This window comes from Aplysia californica, unplaced genomic scaffold (assembly GCF_000002075.1).
Source record: "Aplysia californica isolate F4 #8 unplaced genomic scaffold, AplCal3.0 scaffold00679, whole genome shotgun sequence".
Taxonomy (NCBI): Eukaryota; Metazoa; Mollusca; class Gastropoda; order Aplysiida; family Aplysiidae; genus Aplysia; species Aplysia californica.
The window spans coordinates 215,739-233,515 of NW_004797949.1; the positions used below are offsets into that span (position 1 = coordinate 215,739).

Consider the following 17,777-nt stretch of genomic DNA (forward strand, 5'->3'; position numbering starts at 1 on the left):
CACACACACACACACACACACACACACACACACACTCTCACACACTCATAAATACACACACAGATACACACACACACACTCTCATACACACACACACGTAAATATACACATAAACACACAAACACACACACAAATAGACACACACACACTCGCACACACCACATACAAATTGGTACTTGTACATGCATTGTAAATGAAGGATTATTGGATTGAGTTTATCACAATACCGGTAATCCATAACAATATGTATCCTGGTACCCAACCTAGAACCCGTGAATGCTTGTCTGATTTCTAAAGAATTTTTATAGTTTGAAAGTGAAGTTAAAGACTCTACTTGAAAACGAAGTACTACACGTATTTTAATTAGCAATTTTTTAATGCATTTTTTCACCAGAGTTTGGAGGTCAAATCAGAATCAGGATGGTTGGAATTGGTAAGTGGATGGTTGCATTTGATGACTAATCTTTACTGAAGTATCGCTTTTCTTTTGTAAAAGACTAAATAAGTTGGGAAAGATCCGAAAGGTACCTAGGGTGTGGAATGAGAGATAATAGCGTGGGATACATCATCATTTACCTTCTGTCAAACACTATAAGACACATAACACATTATATCTGCTATTGATAAGAAAATAATTATAAATAATAGGCCTATATATTACTTATGATAATAATACTATGTCAGTGTGGAAAGGGGGATTGGGGGTTGGGAATATAGGGAGAGGAAAATGGGAGGGTTGGAAAAGAGAACAGCACCAGTATAAAAGCCGGGGGGGGGGGGAATGCTGCTTCACCTCTATTCCCTTATCCATTCTCAAATTTAACATTATATCATTTATCACTGTTACTGAATCAGTTGGGTTTGTTTTAGTCAAACGATAAGATAAAATAAGACAAGATAAGATAATTCTTCATTGCTCTGATCCTGACACATTGATGAAGAAAACAGCACAAGGAAAAAAATTGCTGCTCTATTCCCTTATCCATTCTCAAATTTAACATAAATATTTTAATGTCTATATATAATAAGGTAAACATTGGTATGATCTCTTTACAGTTCAATCTTTTTTTTCCCTTTCTTTCAGTTTACTCCGCCTTTGGTAGCAGCTGATGGTTCCAAATATTTCTGGATTTTGCCTCAGAGAGAAGGAGAAGATGGTTTCTATAAACATGTTGCAATGATTGAGTTCAGAGTAAGTTTTGTGTTGTACTTTGAATAGCACATGATATTTAAAAAATCTTTTTAATCTTCGCATGGTGTGACAAATGAGAACGAAGCTTTGATGAAGATGACTGTTTTTGCTAATATTGCTGATAATTCTGATGTTCTTAATAAAGTGAATGATAATATTCATTATGAGCTGTTTTGAGGAAATATATATATATATATGTGTATATATATATATATATATATATATATATATATATATATATATATATAGAGAGAGAGAGAGAGAGAGAGAGAGAGAGAGAGAGAGAGAGAGAGAGAGAGAGAGAGAGAGAGAGAGAGAGAGAGAGAGAGAGAGAGAGAGAGAAATATAATAGGCCTACAACAAAAAATGGAGGCTTGCATTAACTTATTAATATGTGAATTATGTTCATTTAAATCTTAATGCACATGCCTCTCTACGTCCTTACAAATTTATTAAAGTTTATTTCTCAGTTTGATTTCTCAAGTATAAGTGCAATAAACTTTTCTGAACTATTTTCCTGAAAGAAACAGACTTTCGTATCAAATTTTAAAAACGTGTTAACCTCTTACTGCTGTGCAGATGTATGTACTAGATTGAGTTCTCTATAAAATGGTTGCTAGAATTTAAAAAAAATAGTATTTTGCTATGTGCCTGTAAAAGATGGACTGAGAGGTGAAACTACCACATGTGCAGTTATTTTAATTAATATTTAATAAGAGCTAAGTTATTATGGTTTTGTTTATATATCTTTTGAAAGAACATCACAATTTACCTTGTCTGTACAAACAAAGAAAGAAATGTCTCAGCATAGAAGGGGTTAAAATTATTTTTCTCTTTTTTTCACAACAGGAGTGGAATCAGATGGATCGGAAATCTTTTCTCACTGATGGAAAGTGGGTCGTATCAACACTGGTCAATTACAATGAAGAAAAAGATATGCTGTAAGTTTTTCATTTTGTCTTGCCTTGTTTGTGATTTAGTCTTTTTATCTATCTATCTATCTATCTATCTATCTATCTATCTATCTATCTATCTATCTTACTATCTATTTATCTATCTATCTATCTATCTATCTATCTATCTATCTATCTATCTATCTATCTATCTATCTATCTATCTATCTATCTATCTATCTATCTATCTATTTATTTATTTATTTATTTATTTAATTATTTATTTATTTATTTAATTATTTATTTAACTATTTATTTATCAATTTACAAATTTTCCGTTTTTGTAGGGGTGATCTTTTAGGATAAAAAAGGGCTACGTTGTTAGTTTTGGGTTATAAAACATAGTAGCTTGCAATATGTTACTTTGAATAGAAGGTTGGCATGCTGTATACCTCTGAAAACTGCATTTAGTACTCAATCTGATAAAATAACTCTCAGCACCGTACACATTCATTCAAAACACTGTAAACAGTTGAAATAGGTCACCAGATCCTGCCAAATAGATTCGGGAATTTCCTTAAGAGCAGATGATGCAGTCATTTCAATGCTTTTCTCCCTTTGGCATTTCCAGCATGGGTCTGTTAAGATTTTCTCAAATTGCCAAGTTATTGTGCAAGATAATTATATGATATATATGACGAGTAGAAATGGTGTGTATATCACATAATGAAGAGATTTTGGGCATATTGTTTTTGAATTTGACAAAATTCTTGGTTGTGTTATCAGAGCGGTTTTTAACTAATGTATATGTTTGATTTTTTCAAACCATGCATAAAATAGTCTTAAATATCATGTTTTCTTTTCATTATGACGCATCCCAGAGAAAATCTGAAATCATAAAAAATTCAAGACGGCCACCATGGTGACCACATTTTTTGCGAAAATTAAAAAATTCTTCGAACATGTTTTTTACATGACCCTTCAATGTCACTGTAGTCATGTTTCAAGATACTGCTGTCACGAACAGCAAAAATAGTAAAATCTATTAGTGCTTGCCTTAACAACAGTAGTAAACAGATTTTTTTTCTTATATTGAAATACGCATATAGATCTAATACTCAATGTAAGCCTTTTTTTTATTTACCGCAAACACGAAAACATTTGTTAGAGCTGGGGAAGGTGTCAGTCTTCCGGGAGGTATACTCTAGGATAATATTTAAGAGATTTGCCTTAACAAAACATCTTTAAATGTGTTTTTGTTGTGAGCAGATTATCTCCTTAATTTTTACTCTGATATCTTTTACAGATACTATCTGACTCCCCACATTGATCCTCGTCAGATGCATTTGTACAGGTATGGTATTCAGTTATCTATTTGTCTGATTTTGCTTGAAATAATATCTTGTAAGACACAGATTAGGTTTATTTGAAAGCTCAGAGCATCCCACTTAATAGGTTTATGGAATCTTTTTATTTTAAACTAAATACGGAGAGGAAAATGGAACAAATATGCTTGGAAGTATAGGACCATCATACCTCTCAAAATTAGGGAGTGGACTAAAAGTCTTGTATGTAAAGTTGTAATGACTCAACAGTGGGCACAGACGACACTGTTTTTCCATGTACTAAAAGGTGAATGCCTTAAGGAAAATCTTTCATTATTGCTTAAAGCTTCTCTTCTTGTGCTTCAGTGTGGAAGTTTCAATCAAGCAAACGAGATGTCTCACATGTGACTACAGCAAGGACTGTCTATACAACGAAGTATCAATGTCTTCCACAACAGACTTCTACATTCTCAAATGTTTAGGACCTGGTGTTCCGAAATATTCTCTCATGAACATTGATGGGACTGAAAGTGAGTAGAAAACTCTGATGATATGAAAGTGAGTAGAAAACTCTGATGATATGAAAGTGAGTAGAAAACTCGGATGATATGAAAGTGAGTAGAAAACTCGGATGATATGAAAGTGAGTAGAAAACTCGGACGATATGAAAGTGAGTAGAAAACTCTGACGATATGAAAGTGAGTAGAAAACTCTGACGATATGAAAGTGAGTAGAAAACTCTGACGATATGAAAGTGAGTAGAAAACTCTGACAATATGAAAGTGAGTAGAAAACTCTGACGATATGAAAGTGAGTAGAAAACTCTGACGATATGAAAGTGAGTAGAAAACTCTGATGATATGAAAGTGAGTAGAAAACTCGGATGATATGAAAGTGAGTAGAAAACTCGGATGATATGAAAGTGAGTAGAAAACTCGGATGATATGAAAGTGAGTAGAAAACTCGGATGATATGAAAGTGAGTAGAAAACTAGGATGATATGAAAGTGAGTAGAAAACTCGGATGATATGAAAGTGAGTAGAAAACTCGGGAAAACTCGGATGATATGAAAGTGAGTAGAAAACTCGGATGATATGAAAGTGAGTAGAAAACTCAGATGATATGACAAATAAATTGTTTGTTTGCTTTTTACACTCTGGGAACAAAAAAAATTCAATAAAAAGTGAACTAAAACACATTTATAATGTTCTAAATGACCTGCTGAAAGTTTGAACATAACTCTTAGTAAACGGTGTAAATAATGATCCCATGTGGTGTCTTGTTTAACCAGACATGGTTCACTTTTTTAAAAATTTTGTCAAATTTGACCACCAAAATAAATCTCTTGAGTGTTATCTTTGCTTACAACCCTCAATATTATCACAATGGGAAGTAAGGAGAAAAGGATTTGTTTAAAGCTAAACGAAGCGCTTTTTAAAAAGGTAAAGTAAATGAGTTTTTTCTTTGAAACTTTTATCCTTTCCTGCTTTCTTTCCAACTGCATCTTTTAAATGTGTTTCAAAGAAAAGGCATTTCATATTAAACAGTTGTAACTCTGCATTGCTACCTTCTTTGTTCAGTACAGGTTGATATTAATTTGTGAGCCAAGCTGACGAATGGAGTTATTTCTTGCAGTCCCTGAATGAAGTTGTCGACTATATACATAGACACATCAAATCAATATATTTTTAACTGATGCCATTTTCTTCAAGTTGAATATTATGTCTTTTATCATTGAACAATATATATTGTTCAAACCCAACCTCTAAATTCCATGTATCTATCCGTGTCCACTGGGGTAACAACCGAGATTTAACTCATTTTGTTTGCACACCTCACTTTTTGTTAAAAGTTTTTGATTTCTCTTTCAGTTGAAAGAATGGAGAACAACACTGCAGTAGCAGCGAGACTCGCCAAGAAAGCCTTGCCATGGATAAAATATGAACAGATTGAGCTGGACACTGGAGAAAGTAGGTTACTTTACTTTACTTTACTTTACTTTACTTTACTTTACTTTACTTTACTTTACTTTTCTTCATTTTACTTTACTTTACTTTACTTTACTTTACTTTACTTTACTTTACTTTACTTTACTTTACTTTTCTTTATTTTTCTTCATTTTACTTTACTTTACTTTACTTTACTTTACTTTACTTTACTTTACTTTTCTTCATTTTTCTTTACTTTACTTTTCTTCATTTTACTTTACCTTACTTTACTTTTCTTCATTTTACTTTACTTTCCTTTTCTTCATTTTACTTTACTTTACTTTACTTTTCTTCATTTTACTTTACTTTACTTTACTTTTCTTTATTTTACTTTACTTTATTCTTTCCCTTGCACCTCTAGGGTATTGAGGGGAGAGCTTTTTGTCTCTAGCAAGCTGGATGGGCTGCCTGGGTGGGATGTTGTCCGTTTTCAGGATATCCTTCACACCCTCGATCCAGGTTTTCCTTCGTCTTCCTCTTGCCTTCTACTCTGATATTCTTTTGTGGTATGCTTTACTGGCAAGCTGGTGAGGTGCGTACAGGTCAGATGTCCAAACCACCTGAATGTTTGCCTCTGAATGTAGGTTGATAGTGTAAAATAGATTCTAGGCTTTATAGGAGGATGAATGTCTCAACAAACAGTCATTTCTTGGAGTACCTTTCCTTTTTGTAAGCTTAATATCATGGGATTTCTTTTCTTTTTTTTTTCTTTTTTTTTGGCGAGGGGGTTTTCGGGGGTGGGGGGGGGGGAGGTGTTTAATTATAGAAGAGGGAATACTTGAAAAGAGTTATAATGAAATTATAAATATGAAATGAAACAATGTATGCTAAAGATGTTCAGTATGATGAATTCAGAAAGTGAGCAGCGTATGTAGCATGAATGCCAACAACTGGCTAAGGTTATTCTAAGACTTGATAAGTAATATTATCCTTTACTTATCGTCTCCTTTAGAACAATTTAGATCTAATAAATGAAATCAAATAGGGTTGGGAATACCTCTTTGGTGTAGACAAGATAATATGCTGAACAAGAGAAATTGAAAATTACTACTACTGATAGTAATTAATAGATGTTTGAATTCATTATTTAGAAGTGCTCAAGTAAAGTATTGATTTTATCATTTGAGGTAACAACAATATGAAATTGTGAAAAGTTAGTGACGATTATCTTTCTTTCTTTTTTTGCCAGAAATGTGGGCAAAAATGTATATGCCGCCAGTTCTGAAGACGGAGGAGACTTTGAAATACCCTCTGCTGCTTCATGTGTAAGTTGTAAACCTTGAGTGGTTATGTTTTTTCTTTTGCTTCTTCAGGTCCTGATTAAACAAAAGTCATGCCTTTAATTACGCTTTTGTAGAAACCCTTTGCCACACATTGCTTCTTGTGGGCTCTCGTGGCCTAGAGGTTAAGGTGTTGGCCTCTCAATCAAAAGGTCCCGGTTTCGAATCCGGGTAGCGACCGAAAAATTTTCTTCCCTAAATTTGTCTAGTTTCACCTCATCTCCTGCTCTCTAGCAATGTTCTGTCGTCTGCTTTCGTCTCCTCTTTCTGCCCCCACCCCCTCACCTCCTTTGCCCCTTCCTCTGGACTCCTGATTCTTTCTGCAGCCTTTCTACTGCTACTCCTTCACTTCTTCTTACTGCTGTCTTTCAGCCACACCCCTGATCTTCTGGTAGGAAAGATCTACACCTTGCCTTCTCGGACAAGGGCGAAAAATCTCGGAGGTCCCGTGTGCAAGTTGCGCACGTTAAAGATCCCTTGGTGGTCTAAAATCGATAAGAGTAGGCTTCGGCCGCCACCCGGGCAAAATTCAAAATTTCCTACCAACTGAAAATATTAGGTGTGTCCCGCGCGCTCATATGACCTTATGCAGTTGCGAGCGCCGTAAAACACTTTATAAAAACAAAAAACATTGCTTCTTAATTTTATCACAGGATAGTGAAACATTAATCTGAACGCTCATATATTTTGGTGAAGCATACTGAGAATGAACAATTACAATATAATTATGCCTAATCTCAATATTCCATGACACTCTCTGACAGATATGGTGGGCCAAATTCTCAGATGGTCACAGAAAAGTATTCTGTTGCCTGGGAGACATACCTGACCAGTTCAAGAGACACAATCGTTGCCATGGTTGATGGTAGAGGTTCAGGGGGACGTGGCGACAAGTTCCTCCATGCCATTTACAGGAAATTGGGCTCATTTGAAGTTGATGATTCCATAACTGCAGCTAAGTGAGTAATATTTTTTGGTGCCTGCCATGTTGACTTCAGAAATTTAAAGTAGTAAAATTTACAAATTCTTGCTCAGTGTCTTTTTTTCTTTATGCAGATTTCTTTTTTTTTTTTTTGTGCGTGCATATTTTTCTTTTTGAAGTCCGTGAGAGGGAGAGAGAGAGTCTCAAAAAGGAAGAGTACCACTTTGAATAAAGAATAAGGTTTTTCCCCTGGTTATCCTCCTGAAATAAGTTTTTGTTTTTGAAGTCATACTTTTCATCAGGACAGTAGGAGGAGCATTGTACAGATGTAGTCTGCTTCTTTTCAGATCAGAGTGGTCCTTATCTCCTACACTGAAGAGGTTTGGTTTAAAGGGTAGCCTACCTTTATCTGTCTGTGATATGACCTTATCATTACAGGGTTAAGTTAAGGAGTACATCTATTGTTCTGTGGTGTTAACTGTTCATTACAGGGTAGATTTTAGGAATACCATAAGTACATGATGTGAACTTATCATTGTAAGGTTGAGTTGTGGGGTACCTTTATTAGCCCAAACTGTGAACTTTGTATAATGATATTAATGAGTCCCATCCTCTTCTTTTGCTCCAGATACTTTGAGACGTTACATTATGTGGACGAAAAAGCCATGGCCATTTGGGGTTGGGTAAGTTTGTGATAAAACATTTTTCTTTTGTTATAGGCAGTAGCAGGTTTTCTTGCGTTAAATTTAATTTCACCTTGAAGGTTTGAATTTGCCATCGATACTCACCAGCACACATCTTAGAGATAAATTTGGTTTTCTTCCTATTAGTAATCAGATAAAAAATCTAATTCTCAATTCTAAGGAAAATTGCATGGTAGAGTTACTGATATGCACAACAGAAAACCCTGTTATAATAACTATTTAAAAATGCTTTGGAGTTCTTAAACTATACTCACATATACAAGTCTATTGGTAAATTGGTAGGGGTAATTTTGTTTCTTTGGCCTAGCTTGAACCTACGTGTTTTTAATGCACTGTGCCATGTTCCTTTAGGAATTTCCCTCTACAGCATTTTTGCTTAAATGTTAAACCTTCCAAGCCACATAGATGTACCTGGCATGTCATGGAATTATGCAATCCTATCTTGACCTACCAGTAAACGCGTTGTATCAAAAGGTTAAACAGTAACTGTCTAATTACTCTGCTTTCCTATTCTGTTGAGGTATGGTTTTATAATGTCTTGTAATATTTCATCAGTTCGTCAATTTGACAAGATTTTAGCCCTAGTCTTTTTCACTATCTTCAAGATTTAAGTAGGATGGTGGTTGTCGGGTTTTCATGAGGGCCCTGGCTACTTAAGAACTGAAGTCAAAGCATAGATAGATACAAAAGTATAGATTATTAGCTGTTGAAGTAAATCATCATGTAAATGCAGTTTATCTAATTTCTGCCTTGATGCTTTGCTTTTTAAACGTTGTTCTTGTTGTAAAAGTTATGTCTTCTAGATGCAACTCATCTGGGATTTTGAGAGACTGATTACTTGGCCTCCCATCTGAGTTCTAGAGTTGTAAGAAATATTTATCAAAGAGCTAGAAATATGTTACATACAATTTCATAGAAATTTACTCTTTGATTTTTTATATTTTCCTTTTTGTTTCTGTATTGACAAGGGCAATATTCAGTCATTGATTTCGTATTACAGCAGGAAATATTGAAATACTACAACAGAATGACAGCTGGTACGACCAGATTGATGAACAAAATAATTGTTTTTTTGTTCTCCTTTACCAGTCTTATGGAGGCTATGTAACAGCAAGTGCTTTGGGACGTAAAGAGCATCCCTTCAAATGTGGCATCTCTGTTGCACCGGTAACAGACTGGATCTATTATGGTATGTGTTTACATAATTTGTTTTTTCAAAACAGAAACAAAGAAAATTTTAATTTGTAATACCTTGAATCTATGATATGAACTCATCTCCAGTCCAGTGTGTGTGTGTGTGAGATGTGAAACTTGCTCTTAAAAAAACCCACTTTCTTCTAAAAATTAGTATTTGTTATCTAAACTTTTTTCAAGACTCTGTCCGTCAATCTGTGATAGACTTCCATTTCTTCTTCGATACAATTTTTATCGACGTTATATGTGACATCACCTGACTTAAAACTCTTTCAACTCTATCCGTACATCGTGTTTTACTCTTGTATCCTTACAACGTTGGGAACTCTGTGCCACCACTTTCAAAAGAGAAAATTTACTCGTTAATCTGATCCGTACGCTTTGCATAGCAGTTTGTCAAAATGAGTTTTTGAGAAATACTGAAAGTTTTAAATAGATCTTCGTACTTCGTACTAGAAGTATTCTAAATGTGAAGAATACAACCCTGGAGGTACAAAATGACCCCAGGGCGAACAGATAGGGTTAAGATTCAAGCCAGTTTCGTGGGTGGTTGCTAACACTCTAATGGTTTGTGCCTTTTTACCTATCATCCTTATCCCTCCTCTTCTTGTCTCTGTATGCTACTTTCTAGCGACATTTTTAATTATTATAATCCTCAATGCTTATATTATCTAAATGTGTTACGGTACCGGTAATAAAACTTTTAAAAAAAGCATTTTAAGATAAGATGTTCATCTTTATCGTCCAGATCCTGGCACATTGGTTTGGTGCTTTAAAAAAGCATTTTAAGATAAGATGTTCATCTTTATCGTCCAGATCCTGGCACATTGGTTTGGTGCCACGTACACACACACACACACACACACACACACACACACACACACACACACACACACACACACACACACACACACACACGCACGCACACACACACACACACACACACACACACACACACACGCACACACACACACACAACCATACACACACACACACACACAAACATGCACATGTTCGCTCATGCATGTGCATGTGCTCACCCATATATATACACACACACACTCTCTCACACGTCCTCTCCTCCTCACACATCTGTGCACATAGCCATAATAATACAATAGTAGGCTGTGCTTGCACTCACAAACAGGCTCACAGTCACATGCATGATATAAATGAACTATGTGTTTATTTGATTTGCTTATGAGCTTTCGCTTTTTTATGTCAGACACCATCTACACTGAGAGATACATGGGCCTTCCTACCACAGATGACAACATTGCTGCCTACAAGGTACAGTCAATGCTGGTCCCAAGTTCTAACATTACACATACTTGCAACAAGGTCATCTCTACTGCTCTTTGCTTTTATGAAAGCTACTCTTTCCCAGCACAAAGCTTTTTGAGATATCTAGCATTCTTTCCTCGTTAATTTGTATACGGTAGTTTGATTTTCACTAATCAAAGAAAGCCATGTATGTACGACAGTTTTCACTAGCTCTTTTTTATGTTCTTTACAGTGTAGGCCTACATAACAATATTTTGATTATATTTTCCATTTTAAACATGTGAAACAACTTTTTAGATATAATCACTAATAAAATATACAAGTCTAAATACTTATATTTATATAGTCATGAATGTTTAATGCATTCCGTGATTGAACTTCATGAAGCTTTTCTTTTCATTGACCGGAAAATAATGTTACCTGTTCTTACTTTTTCATTGTATGAAGCATGTATGAACAATTTTGTAAAATTCTTTATTCAAACAGTTATACAGGAATAACAATAAAACACTTTCTTTTTTGACAAAAATTGCAGAGAAGTTGTACTTGAACTACTACTACAGTCTTAAGTCTTTTCTATCAATCTGTCCAACTCATTTCTTGCACAAAATGACTATTAGGGACTACTATATAATTATGCTTATTTTAACTCAGACTTTACAAAAAAACTTAGGTTGTTTACATGATCTATCCTCCTCAAAAATTTGGTCTGGACTATTTTTGTGCTTCAATATGGATGTGGCAGCCGGTTCTGCTGAGCATGTTTATTTCATTTTGTCTTATAGATCTAGTTATGGAGGTCTCTTAAAAATAATCTTTGCTCCTACTATTTGATGTATGTCCCTAAAGATTGCAGATCCTCTCCGTGCCTTTTTCAGATGTTGCATTTTGGGACTGTTGAAAATATTTTTTGTCAACTGCATCTAATACTATCATTTTTTTCTTGTCCATCCAGTTTGCCAATGTTTCTATGTACGCTGAGAATTTCAAAAAGTCTTCATTCATGCTGGTACATGGAACTGCTGATGGTAATTATTATTTTACAATTTTCCTTTTATTAGGTTCCTAAAGATCCAAATATTTACTTTTCTTTTTAATCAACACTATATTTTTCACTATGAGGTTAGATTTTTACATCTGTTTTTGACTTTACCATTGTTCTTCTATGTGTTAGCTATACAAAGGAAGAAAAGATGAAAACTACGAGGTAAGAGATGTGTAGATGTGTCATGACGCAGTGGAATCAGGTGCTTGTCAATTTTTTTGCAAGTAGAGTTATTGGTATCACCTGAAAGCTTTTTCATTTGTCTTGCTTTTGATATAAAAAAAGGTATCCATTAATCTTGAAAACAAATCGAGATATTTGTGACTGAAACAAGTGGGGTACTTGCCTGGTCTCACAGGTAAAATTAATTCGAAAATGGCCACTAAAGTTTGATATTTCCTTAGCTTGAGAGTCCCTGGAAACAGAAAATTTACACTTTTATACCTTTTATTGACGTTTTTCAGTAGGCTACAAACCTCACAGAAATGTGTTCTTTTAATGACATGAAAAGTGTTGAGCTAAAAAACAAAAATTGGATAAAAATTCACAATCCTGCAAAAAAAAGCTAGTTTCTTGACTTTGATTACTTTGATGAGCCCCTGATTTCACATTGCTGTATCACAAATTATCTCAGTGAAGGTTGGTTGAAAAAATTATTTTACTCTATCGGAATATCCAAGATTTTAGAACGTCCAGTTGTATTTCTTCATGAAGTTAGTATTCTGATCAATATCCACATTTCTTGCTCAGTTTGTGCACAATGTGTTTGAACTGACATGAGAATGGCATCCCAGAAGTTTCAAATCCGATCAATATTTTGCTTTCAGATAATGTCCACTTCCAACAATCAGCCCAGCTAATGAAAGCACTTACTGAAGCTGATGTGTACTTCAGGTTTTTGGTAAGTACACTACCTCAGAGTTACAAAGTTCTATCTGCTCAATGCAAATTTGACGTGAAAGATTTTGAGTTTCACAATATGTAAAGCTTTTTCAAATGTAATTCTTTGGATATCTTGATAACGACTCCGATTAATCTTACGATGTTGATAGAGCATAATATGAAATATTTAGTTTCTGACCTCATGGTCTTAGTAAATCAAAACGGCCAAAAATGTCAGATAAAACTTTGTAATTCTGAGGTAGCGAGGTGCCTTTACTCCTATAGATGTGGTATCTCTCTTGTTTTATGTTTGTTTTAGTAGAGGTTTTACGGATCTCGCAACTGCATAAGGTCATATGAGTGCCAGAAGATTAGAGGTGTTACTAGAGAGTAACAACCATAAAAAAGAAGGGGAGATAAGGACAATATAGGTTTGATAGGAAAGAAGAAGCAAACCACACCAGAGCACCCGCCAACCACCCACTGGTAACTCTCTGTCTACTTTAAAAACCTTACTTAAATCAGTGACTTTTGCAATTTCACCTGCTCTATAATATAGTTATTGCTGTTTTTTTACTCAAGCTTAAGTGGCTTCTGTAGCCTACTATAGCCAGATTCCTGAATCACCTTAACCCATCCATGACACAGAGTTAGTTCATGCTTCACCAGGCACAATTTTGTGTCGCCCGGGGCAAAAAATAACTCTAGATTTAGTGGTCAATTGCCTAAAATTAGACCTGACTTGTAAATACTTCTAACTATCTCTAAAAGGGAAGGATTTTTTTTCTTTTTTTTTGTATGGTAAAAATACGGCTGAGTGTGAATCTGCTATTAGTTTTACGAAATGCATAATCTAATAGAAGTTGTATGCAGAATGCAACCTAAGATGAACGGCATTCATCACCATGGTCCTTGTGCTCCGCAAAGCATGACGAATGCAGCATTTTGGCTCCTTCACCGTTTTAGAAAAAACGACAGACATTAGTATTTTAAAAAACATGTCATATTATAGGTCATGAAAAGGTTAATGTGTCAATAAAGACATAAAACTAATACATTCACAATCAGTACCAAATCTATGCTTTGGATGGTACCTACTCATACCTATTTCCCCCCTCTCTTCGCAGATGTACCCAGACAAGAATCATATGCTGGTTGGGGGAAATACTCAGAAGCACCTATATGCACAGATGGAAGACTTTCTTATCGAGTGTTTTGATGGAGCCTCTGAGTTATTTGGAATATCTGCTTCTGGAGGGACTGAAGAGTCTTAATGATAATTAATTTTGCTTAGATAGTATGCACATTTATGTCAGTGGGGATGTATGATGTGTGTGTAAGTGTGTGTGTGTAAGTGTGTGTGTGTGTATGTATGAATGTGCGTATGTGTGTATGTATATGTGTGTGTGTGTGTGTGTGTGTGTGTGTGTGTGTGTGTGTGTTTGCGTGTGTGTGTGAGTTTGTAAATGTTTGTATGTATTTTGAGTGCAATTGAGCGACTAAAACTGTTGGGCATAGAAACCTTTGTCTTATTACGATAGGTGGTGTGAGCATGTATAACACACGTGTAATGGAGGATGAAAGTTCTTGAAGTTTGAACTGTGCAATGATGGCATTGCTTATTTTGCATTAATGAGATAGGGCCTCGTGATTCACCTGAGACTCAGGTGATGTTTTACATGTGTGTGAATGCATTTAATTGTATGAGTATTTCAGTCGATGTCTGGTTTTTGCAAGATGTAGGTCTAGTGTTTCCACCTTTCACTTGAAAAGTGAAGGAGACAAAGGGCTGTTTTTTGCTTTTTATGTTTGTTTTGTAATTATTCTCAAGATTATTATTCAGAAGACACACCTTTCCAATCCATCCATTTCCATGTGACTACAAATTTAGTTTCGAATGATGGGCAAGTGTTTTGATAAGTTGATGCAATATTGCATGAATGTCTGCGCCTACTAAGACATTTAGTTGGTATAATCTGTGAAAAAGGATTTTGATGTCAAACTCTAAAATTTGAAATGATTCTTAAGTCAAAAGTGTGCGCCTGTCTTGATGCATTATGTTCCATCCGAAATGTGTATGAATGCACAATTATGTACTTTGCTCTTGCAAATGAAGTTCTATAGACACTCTACCTTTTTTTACTTTCAATCATAATAATCATTTTATCAACGTGGAACTTAAAAGTCATCATAAAGTCAACATAACTTACCTAAAGAAACAGGAATGTGAATAAAATTTACCATGTAGATTTGTAACTATGAATAATATCAAACTAATCAGAATCTTTTTGTTCATTAATTCTATGCATTAGATTGATGCTTTGTAATTTGTAATAATTATTACATTTACAAATTTGTTTTTTAGCTGAGTTCATAGGAGGAAAAATGATTTTCTGGGAAAGTGAGGAACTTGCTCGAGAATCCTAGTTTGTTTTTGTATCTTGGAGTCCGTGACCCTATGAGAATACGACTAAGGCATTCGAAGACCGTCCTACTTAATTAAGTTGTGTGCACTCTGCAAGGAGGAAGTATAGCCCAATAGTGTTCAGTTATCAAAGTGAGCATTCTAAAGGGTCTAAATGTATATATACAAAGAACAGGTTCTTTGAATTGGTATTTTTGTGTACATAATGTGAAAGCGAAAAGTTACTCAGTGTTTTACTATCTGCTTTGCTTCTTATGGATCAAACTTCGATGCTTCACAAATTGACAGCTCTACTGATTAATTTAGCTTATATCAGGGGTTAAATGAAATCGGTAGTAGAACTGCCCAGTTGAGAATTTTAGCCTTTGGGTTGTGAAGTTGTGAAAACAGAAGTACTGTCATATCTGAGTAACACTGCACTAAGTTTGGTGGGGATTGGGAGGTGGGGGGGGGGGGAACTAAGATAGATTCCTAGTGAGAATTGTCACATTCTGATGGATTAATCTTTGTACTTGTTGAAAACTAAACCAGGTCGGTCCTTACTCTGACAATTATCACTTTGTTGTATACATTTATTTTGTTTTAATTAATTGGCTCTCAGATTTGTGTAGAGAGAAGTCTTTCTCACGTCGTAAAAGCTTATCATTACAAAATATATTGTTTAATTGCTAACATCTTTATAAAAAGATCCATATTTTGTGAGAAAAAAAATCTTTTGTGCTTGTATGATCAACATCTTGCACATTATTTTTTCAAAATAGAGCTAAGAGTTGTAAATCATGAGCGGAGTATTACCACATGAAGTTTGCAAACTGCTCTACAATTATGATAATTTGACTTGCCTTTTTGATGGAAGCATTGCACTCTTCCTTCACTCAGTTTGTGATATTCTGTACCTTTCTTCACCACAAATTTCTGTGTTCTCCAGCAGCATTTCTTACGTCTTCTCATGACCTTTATTTTATCTGCATAATATATTACACAATAACGGTTGTTCGAACCGTTTGTATTTTATCACAGTCTGCACAGTCATTCCTGACTTATACATGATTAAAGAAAACTTTTTCTTCTCCTTCTGTGTTCCTCTTGTAGAAAGAAATTTTTTCTCCCATTTGTGTTTTTGGCATTTCTGTCCCCTTGGGCTGCCAGAAAAATGTTTTATCTTCCTACCTTTGTCCTTTCCTCACCCACTTCTCCAGTGCAGTTTGAGTTATGCTGCTTATTTGAGATGAATTTGATTAAGTAATATTTTCACCTGATGATGAATCAAAATTAGTGTAATCAAATAGAAGGCTGTGCTTGCTGAAAAAGATTGCAAAGGCATTTTATCAAGTAGACCTATGAATATCCATTAATTAGTATGAGCATATTATGTGTAGGACTGCGTTCCATTTATAAGAATAGGTTCCACCACACTTTTTCCTGTGGTACTTTATAATGAACTAGAGTAAACTAAAATTATGTAAAAGCACCTACTTCCTCTAGGTTTTTCTTGCAGCAAATTTTGAAATATGAGTATTAAACCGGAATGATTACTATTTTTATTCCTTTTTGGTTTAGCTTTGTCGGGATAGCAATATGTCAATGTATGTTTGGGGAAAAAAGATTTGGCAGAGGGTGCTGGTTTGTTGGGGGTTTTTTGGGGTTTTTTTTGGGGGGGGGGTATTTTGGGATTCTCTTTCTAACATAATGCTTGACATTAAAAAGAGGTAGATGAATATTATTATAGCAGAGTTTAACTCTTAGATATTTCAGTGTCCATCAACTTGCAGTTGGTAATCAATTGCTATTACTATTACTTGAAACCAAGGAACCTGACTTGAAGAATGAAATTTTCTCTAAGCGCATAATCTATTGAGATGTTGTGGAGGTAATCAATTAATTGAACATTAAAAACTCTCAATTCATATACCCATACCAGTTTATTTATGTCAGCCTGTGTATTGTAATACTAAAGGTGTATAAATAGACATGTAAAGCAAAAACTTGCTGAATAATCTTTTTTGCGTTTTATTTTTTGTACAAAGCATCTTTTAATGATTCCAGTTACTTAGGTATTCTTGAAGGTATAATGTTCGTCTTTCTTGTACAGTTTTTTTCTTTAATGATGAATACATGCACCGACAACGATGTGTAATGAAATGTGTATAGTAAAATTCTTTCTGTGGTTTGAAAAATATTCAACTTGTACTTCGATTACTTTATCACAGCTTCAAAATATACAGTACATGTTTCCATTTGTGTTTCAAATAATACCTTATAAGAGGATTTATTGTCATGTGTTGCAGACATCGATTCATTGATTCAAAACTGTTATTTCTCTTAATAAGACAAGGCACATCTTCTTTTGTAAATTATTTTATTTTAAGAGCACTTGTTTTTGCGTACATTTTGTTGTTCTTATGCTCTAAATACGAAACAGGAATTACTCATGAATTGTAACACAAGGCAGAAAATAGTGCGTCATGTATTTGTGCAGTTGATGTTTTGTTTAAGATAAGAAGTACAGGTTTCAAAGTACTGTAGTAGTGTAAACAGGACTTGAGGTTATTTGAAATCTCTTTCTCTCTCCCTCCCTCCCCCCCCCTCCCTTTCTCTCTTTTTCTTTCCCTTCCCTGCTCTCTCTCTCTACCTCTGTCTCTG

At 34.7% G+C, this 17,777-nt stretch overlaps 1 protein-coding gene across 1 annotated transcript in view; it reads left to right on the forward strand.

The window, feature by feature from the left end:
* LOC101851831 (dipeptidyl peptidase 4) overlaps positions 1 to 16,324 on the forward strand; it is a gene marked incomplete in the record, with an annotated part of 150,375 nt that extends 134,051 nt beyond the window's left edge. The window contains 14 exon segments of the mRNA XM_035972401.1: positions 395 to 433; positions 1,085 to 1,192; positions 2,042 to 2,133; positions 3,392 to 3,439; positions 3,777 to 3,940; positions 5,282 to 5,380; positions 6,588 to 6,663; positions 7,443 to 7,637; positions 8,229 to 8,283; positions 9,394 to 9,493; positions 10,724 to 10,788; positions 11,738 to 11,810; positions 12,655 to 12,728; positions 13,837 to 16,324. Coding sequence (XP_035828294.1) covers positions 395 to 433; positions 1,085 to 1,192; positions 2,042 to 2,133; positions 3,392 to 3,439; positions 3,777 to 3,940; positions 5,282 to 5,380; positions 6,588 to 6,663; positions 7,443 to 7,637; positions 8,229 to 8,283; positions 9,394 to 9,493; positions 10,724 to 10,788; positions 11,738 to 11,810; positions 12,655 to 12,728; positions 13,837 to 13,983 — 1,335 coding nt within the window.
* Between the last annotated feature and the right edge of the window lie 1,453 nt (positions 16,325 to 17,777).